This window comes from Medicago sativa, chromosome 2 (genome assembly GCF_051527215.1).
Source record: "Medicago sativa cultivar Bolivia chromosome 2, Bolivia_mono, whole genome shotgun sequence".
In the NCBI taxonomy this organism is placed as follows: domain Eukaryota; kingdom Viridiplantae; phylum Streptophyta; class Magnoliopsida; order Fabales; family Fabaceae; genus Medicago; species Medicago sativa.
In genome coordinates this window covers 15,854,571-15,862,553 of record NC_140750.1, presented here as the reverse complement: position 1 = coordinate 15,862,553, position 7,983 = coordinate 15,854,571, and the positions used below count along the sequence as shown (strand labels likewise).

The 7,983-nt window shown below is 32.6% G+C and overlaps 1 protein-coding gene across 1 annotated transcript; it reads left to right on the top strand.

Moving 5' to 3' along the window:
* The first annotated feature begins 277 nt into the window (after window positions 1-277).
* Window positions 278-1,957, top strand: PSAF (photosystem I subunit F). Its single transcript, XM_085743350.1, has 2 exons — window positions 278-1,037; window positions 1,716-1,957. The coding sequence occupies exon 1, from the start codon at window positions 342-344 to the stop codon at window positions 1,014-1,016; it is 675 nt and encodes a 224-aa protein (XP_085599476.1). The 5' UTR covers window positions 278-341; the 3' UTR covers window positions 1,017-1,037; window positions 1,716-1,957.
* Window positions 1,958-7,983: the final 6,026 nt, after the last annotated feature.

Sequence of the window (7,983 nt, the reverse complement as noted above, 5' to 3'; positions counted from 1 at the left end):
AATTTAAGCTCAATAAATAAATATTAAAAGTAACACCGTATGATTTTAATCCAACCATACTACTTGAAATCTCCAAGAGCGTGTGAGGGACACAATTCCTCAAATCTCTTATCCAACCCAAGTGAGATAACAAAACACAAAATGTCCTAAACCCACAACCAATAACAACAATCCAACTCAGCAACCTTACTTCTCACACCTTATCCAAAATCCACTTTCCCACCACCAATTCTTCTCCACACAGAATCTAAAAACCTTCTCTTCTTCTCTTTTCCATAACAACACACAAATCAAATCCAACACCCTTCACTCCCTCTTCTCTTCTCTTCTTCCACGCAAAAATGTCTCTAACAATTCCAACTAACCTCTCCAAACCCACCTCAACCCTAAGACCAAAACTACCTCATAAACCAAAACTCTCAACCAACATCATCCACTGCAGCACAAACCAAGAAAAACCAACCAACGATGTAAACTCAAATCTAAAAGCATTCTCAGCAGCACTAGCACTCTCATCAATCCTCATCTCATCACCACTCCCCGCTGTCGCCGACATATCCGGCCTAACACCATGCAGAGAATCAAAACAATTCGCCAAACGTGAGAAACAATCAATCAAAAAGCTTGAATCCTCTCTCAAGCTTTACGCTCCGGACAGCGCTCCAGCGCTGGCCATAAAAGCAACAGTTGAGAAAACCAAGAGAAGGTTTGATAACTATGGAAAGCAAGGTTTGTTGTGTGGTGCTGATGGTTTACCACATTTGATAGTGAATGGTGATCAAAGACATTGGGGTGAGTTTATTACACCAGGGATATTGTTTTTGTATATTGCTGGTTGGATTGGGTGGGTTGGCAGGAGTTACTTGATTGCTATTCGTGATGAGAAGAAACCTACTCAGAAAGAGATTATTATTGATGTTCCACTTGCTTCTAGATTGGTTTTTAGAGGGTTCAGTTGGCCTATTGCTGCTTACAGAGAGTTGTTGAATGGTGAACTCATTGCCAAGGATGTCTAAGTTTCTTTTGTTTACAACAAGGTTCAATTCAAGCTCTCTTTTAAGTTTTTATTTATTGTATGAAATTTTTATTATTCAGTTGCTAATTTAATCATTGAGATTGAGTAAATATCCTTATTGGTTAAATTGTAGTATTGTATAAGTTTATTCCTTACATTATTGATATTTCAAAATGATATATGAAATTCCAATATTTGAATCGAATCCGTACCTTTAGTATTTGAAGGACTAAAATGAAATTAAATTGGTAATATTGGGGTGAAATTGAAATTGAGTCAATAATGATATCAATGCATTTTGTAACCAATCTAATTAGAGGACGAATTTGATTAACATTTTGCAATTAGGTTTCAAAAATTATGGTTAATAAATAGTCTCACACTAATACACGCTTGAAAATGTGTTTATAAGTGATCAAAAGTTCTAACCTCACAAATTCGTTTTGTAAGAGTTGAGTTAGACCACATCTAAGTTATTTGAAACTGAATTTTAGATCATGCTATTTTAGTATTTTATAACCATTCAATGAAATTTTTAATTCAAACATAAATTCTTATTTTAGTACTATAATTGTCAAACATAAACTAATGTGGGTGAGAATTTTTTTAATTCAATGAAATTTTGTTATTTTTAGGAACTAGTTAATATATTGCAATCGTGACTTTGTGTTGGTTTTTTGTTGTTTATGGTGATTTTCAGACAAGAGAGGATGATATTGATCAAGGATGCAGGAAGGGTGATTATGAGAGGAGGGTGCTTTTATTGTTGACTCATTGTGTGGATGGATCTTATAATATTTATGCTCTCAAATTGTAAATTTGAACTAGTTAATGTAATATGTGAAACTGCAATCAAACTGATCTGAGTTTTTGTTCCTTTTTTACTCAAATGTGGACTTGGTTATGCCTAAGTATATGAAGTTGATTGACAAATTATGATGATTGACGACCTTCCATAAATTAATAAGCTTCACCCTTTCATTTTTTTCTTCATGAAAATGGTCAATATAGCTAGTACAAAAATGAAGCAAGGAGAGGAGTGATTTAAGGGATATATTTTGGTGACATAAAGTGAAAAGAAAAGAAATATGATAAAGAGTTTTGCTAAACCAATTTTCAATGCATTAAATAGACAAATTTTCATTTAAAATTACCATTTAAAACCTTTAAAGAGGAGCAACTATGGTTTAAATGTGCAAAAAATAACGCATAAGCCTTTCAATGATTTTTGCTAAACCAAATCCAATGGTGGCAAGCAATTCGGGATAGGTTCGCGATCATTTATGTCGCTGCAAATAGTAGTGCTGATAACTAACAATAATGCTACTTCTCGCGAAATATTTTATCCTGAAAACCTCACGACTGGTTTGTTATGTGTTAAGTTGTTATTGTAGCATGTTCATCACATCTTTTTATCCAACCAGTTCACATCTTTTTATCCAACCACCCCATGATTTCTGCTAAAGCAAATCCAATAGTGGCAAGCAATTCGGGATAGGTTCGTGATCATTTATGTCGCTGCAAATAGTAGTGCTGAATAACTAATTAACAACTCTATAAACGGATTTCCGTAGTAAATAAGGAATGAGGCGTTGTTGTTCTATAACATAAGTTGCTCAAACCCTTATGTAAACTTCCGACGTGGGACTTGTGAATTGCAAGCTTCATAGTTGCTAGTTCTTGAATAAACCTTATTTTGCTGTCAACATTTTCAAGTGGGCATTACCATCATACATTATCATTTTATTTTCTTTCCACTCAAGTGGCCATTTCTTTCTCTATTGGATTTAATTCTTTTCTACTATATAGTTGCTAATAAAGTGGCAACAAAAAACACTGATAAATAATATAATATTTCTTTTAAAAATAGTGTAATTGATAATGTATGATGTTAATAAAGTGGCAACTAAGTATAGTCCGACTCGTTTGATTCATGAACCAACTTCAACGAATTAATTACCGAATCGGTTCATTGCCAACCCTATATTATACCTTTGGACAGATAGATGATGGTGGAACGAAGTTGATAACTCTAGAATTTATAGAAACTTGAACTTAGATTTGAGGTGATGGGCCGAAAAGAAAAGAGGACGAGGCTATAGAAGGTGGTAACCAAAAACATGTTCAGCACCTTCTACAACCATCACCCTCATCTCAATCCAACACCATCTCCAAAGCCAAGGCCACAAGATGTGGCAGCATACCACTGGAGACGGGTGCAATCAATTGTTGGAATATGACTTTGTCAAAGGCAGTTATATAAGATATCTTCATGTAAGCAATGTTTCTTTACAGCGATGTGGGACTAGAAGGCGTTGTTTCTACTATCTACTCTCCACTCCCACCCCAAACTTGGCGCCTGTATGCTTAATTAGACTATTTTATTTCATTTTACTTCATTCCAACTATCCTACAATGAATACATTGAGAGGGAGACTTTGAAAACCATGTTAACTCGTATCATTGTATAAAAATTTCAAAATACAACCACAAGTCTTTATGAGTTAGGTTATGAAATTATAATCGAAGGACATTGAGAGGGAGATGAGAGCATAGTTAGGTTACGAAGCCATCTTTAGAAATGAAAGGGTAATCTTTTTTTTTTAAACGGTCAATGTTAATATTGTTATTAGAGAAGAGTGTTATGGACAGCAACTCTAACACCGACTCTCTTATTGAGTGTAATTTATTTATATAGATACAACGCTTTGAAAATGAGTGTTGCATAGAGTAGTGAGACCTATGGATTTCACCCCAACAAACAAATGAGTGTTAGAAAGAAAGTGTTCTTTCCATATCTCTTGTTATTAATAGTTAGCATTATGGTGGGAGTGGTGATCCAATTCTCGACTTCTATCACTCTACTATTTAACTTTCCACCCAGTCAACAAACAAACCTTGTATAGAGGCTCGTGAATGTATGTTACGCTAAAAAATCTCAAGACTCTACATGTATTGATGATGTACTTAGCTATAGAAAGACTTGGCTCTTGAGGAACTATACTGACTGCTAAAAATTTGTGAGGTTCTTCAAGATCAACCAGACTAAATAAGACCTGGTGCTTTATGCTAATAAAAACAAATTTGGTAATCGATTTGGTTCAAGTAATTAGTTCGACTTAAATTTGAGAAAACTCGAAATTGATTTATGCCTCTACAAAATTGAGATATGAGACCAAAATAGTATTAAGTAAATGTAGAGGATCATTACTCATATCTCACCTAAATACTTTTAGACCATTAAAAGCAATCTCACGCTCCAGAATTGAAGATTATAAAAACAGGCTATTTTTTAAATGAAACAGAAACATTATTTTGGGTATAATTTAGGGTTAAATATGTTTTTGGTCTCTATAAAATTGGGACCTTTTAAGTTTAATCCTTACATAATTTTAATAGTTCTTTTAGTCCTTAAAAAAAATCTGCACTCAGTATTAGTCTCTCCTCAATTCAAATTTGTTTAATTTATGCTTAAACTCTTGAATTTTTGAACAATTTTTTGCAGACGTGTTAAGAACATTACTAAAAGTTCCTCTGCAAAAAATTGTCACAAAATTTGATTTCTACGTCCAGATTTTGTTAATTATATCTTTAACTTTTGTCGTTTTAAAAAATTCATATTTAATTTGTTTCATGTTAAAAAATTCTAAATTTTAGTTAATGAACCTTTTATAGTGTTCTAAACTTGTCCCAAAAAAATTGTTCAAAAATTTAAGAGTTTAAGGATAATTAAACAAACTTTGTTGTAACAGGGACTCAAATTAGAAGTAATTTTATTTTTGTAGGAACTAAAAAACATATTAAAATTAAGTAAGGACTAAACTTAGAAGTTCTCAATTTTATAGGGACCAAAAACATATTTAACCCTATAATTTATCAATCTTCTTTTGTAATGCTACTTATATCAATATTTTTTTAGTAAAAAAAAATCAATATTTATTATTTTGGGGTATAATTTATCAATCTTCTTTTTTTAGTGCTACCAACTAACAAAGTTTTGGTCGCAAAACCCAACCCGTGATTTAATTATTTTTTTGAAGAAATGATTTAATTATTTTTGTAGCAATTATTTTTAATAAAACACATTTCTTTTGACCTCGCTTCAATTTTTATGAATGGTTTAAATATGATGTTAATCTCCTCAATCATATTAATTTTTAGTTTTAGTTTTTGTACATTTTTTTGTTAGATTCAGTCTTTATAAATTCAAACATTGTTGTTTTTATCCCTTGACATAATAAGTGATACAATAAAATCACGTTATGTGATATAATAAGTAGATGTTAAGGACTAAAAACAAGAGTTTTTAAATTTGTTGAAATTGAATCCAAACAAAAAATTGATAAAGACTAAACCAAAAAACAACATAATTGAGGGATCAAAATCATATTTAAACATTTATTTATTTATTTTTGACAAAATACTTGAACGTTTATTAATAATTTAAGATTTTATGATTCTTTTTATGTACTTTTTCTTTTAGTTTAGTGTGTAGAAGTAATAAATACTATTTAAATACACGCATCAACAAACTCTCAGGTTAAACATAGACGAAAATGTCTAATTTAATAATATTGACATCGTCAGTTGAGTTTATGGACTATAACAACAACCCACACAATGAGGGCAAAAGAAATAACCTTAAGAATACATTAGTTTATAGAAGAAAAAAAATGATATACTTTTTCTTTTGTTTCATAGAAGAAATGAAAATTATCATTGAAAATTCACATCGAGAGTTCAAACATCACACTCACATTAACCTACCAATGTTGACATGTTTCCTTATATATATATATATATATATATATATATATATATATATATATATATATATATATATATATATATATATATATATAATAATAATAATAATAATAATAATAATAATAATAATAATAATAATAATAATAATGTTGACATTTTTATCGATTAATCTAAAAATTGTGGATACATCGCTCAACTTTTATTTATGAAAAATCAAATAAAATAACCATCAAACCGATATTAAGTAAACCGAAAAGAAAAATTGCAATAACGGTTTTCTTCATTCTTTCCAATAACGGAATTTTAATGTCACGTCCTTGCTCAACGCTATTTTTTTTATATTAGTCCGTTTTTTCTCGATCGAGTAAAAAATTTCAGATAACTGTTAGAAGGAAGAAAGAAAAAATTCCAATAACCTTTTGTATTTCAGCTATATATGCCTCTAACAATTACATACACAGAAGACAGCTCTGGCAAATTCTAGAAAATGTCCAAACCCAGCACAATCTACCCTGGTGCGCAATTGGTGACTTTAATACTATATTGGGGTCCCATGAGCACAGGGGTGCCTCACCTCCAGCTAGAAGCCCTATGAATGATTTTTCTGACTGGTCCAACCAGAACTGTTTCTTCCATCTACCAACCAGAGGAGTACAATTTACCTGGACCAATGGTAGAGATGGAAGAAGGCTCACTGAAAGAAGATTAGACAGAGCAATATGCAACCAATCTTGGTTGGATATGTGCTCCTCTTTGAATGTATCCACCCTCACAAAGCTGAAATCTGATCACTTTCCTTTATTGATGGATTTTGAAACATCTCCAAATTCTTTTGCTACACAATTTAAATTCATGAATATGTGGAGTTTGCATGCTGATTGCAGGGATTTGATTCAGCAAAGCTGGAATGAAAATGTGGTGGGATGCCCCATGTTTATTCTGAATCAAAAGCTGAAACGCCTTAAGCAAAAACTTAAGGTTTGGAATAAAACTATCTTTGGGAATGTCAATTTAAGAGTCAATGAAGCTGAACAAAAGTTGATATCCATTCAAGATGAAATAGACTCCAATGGTGCCACTGATACCCTTCTTGAACATCAAAAAATGGCTCAAATTTCTTTGGAACATGCTTTAGAAATTGAGGAAGAATTTTGGAGAGAAAAATCAAACACTGCTTGGCATGCCCAAGGAGACAGAAACACCAAATATTTCCATAGATTAGCCAAGATCAAGCACACATCCAAACTCATTGACTCCATTAAGGATGGGGAGAACTTGATTACTGATCCAGACCAAATTTCATCTCACATAACAAATCACTTCCAAAATATTTTTTCTTCTAACTCTTCTGTGCAGGATTTGCAGGTTGCTGAATTGTTAGATGGAGTTATAACTAATATGATATCAGAGGACACAAATCACATGCTCACTTTGCTTCCAACTCCTCAAGAAATTTTTCATGCGGTCTGCTCTTTGAAGAAAGATAGTGCCCCTGGTCCTGATGGATTTGGGGCTATTTTCTATCAAACTTATTGGGAGATTGTTAAGTTTGATGTTATTAATGCTGTTTTGGAATTTTTTTCAAAAGACTGGTTGCTTCCTAACTTTAATTCTAATACTATTGTGCTTATACCTAAAGTTCCAGATGCTGTGACTGTCAATCAATACAGACCAATCGCTCTTGCAAACTTCAAGTTCAAGATTGTTTCCAAGATTATTGCAGACAGGTTAGCTCCTATCATGAAGAACATCATTTCCCCTCAGCAAAGGGGCTTCATTCAAGGCAGGAACATAAGAGATTGTATTTGTGTGACTTCTGAAGCCATCAATCAACTTCATAACAAATCTTTTGCAGGGAATTTGGCTTTCAAAGTTGATATATCGAAAGCTTTTGACACTTTAGAATGGAAGTTTCTGCTCACCGTTCTAAGTAAATTTGGTTTCAGTGACAGATTTTGCTCATGGATTGAAACCATCCTAAGCTCTGCCTCTTTATCTATCAATGTCAATGGGAAGCTGAATGGTTTTTTCAAATGCAAGAGAGGGGTGAGACAAGGGGACCCCCTGTCTCCTCTCCTTTTTTGTTTGGCAGAGGATGTCTTGAGCAGGAATATCACTAAATTGGTTGAACATGGCAAGATCAACCCCATCAAAGGCACAAGAAGCACTCCAGTTCCCTCTCATTCCTTATATGCGGATGA

Excerpts from the sequence above, each read along its gene's own strand:
- PSAF (XM_085743350.1), top strand. The coding sequence starts at position 342 with ATGTCTCTAACAATTCCAACTAACCTCTCCAAACCCACCTCAACCCTA.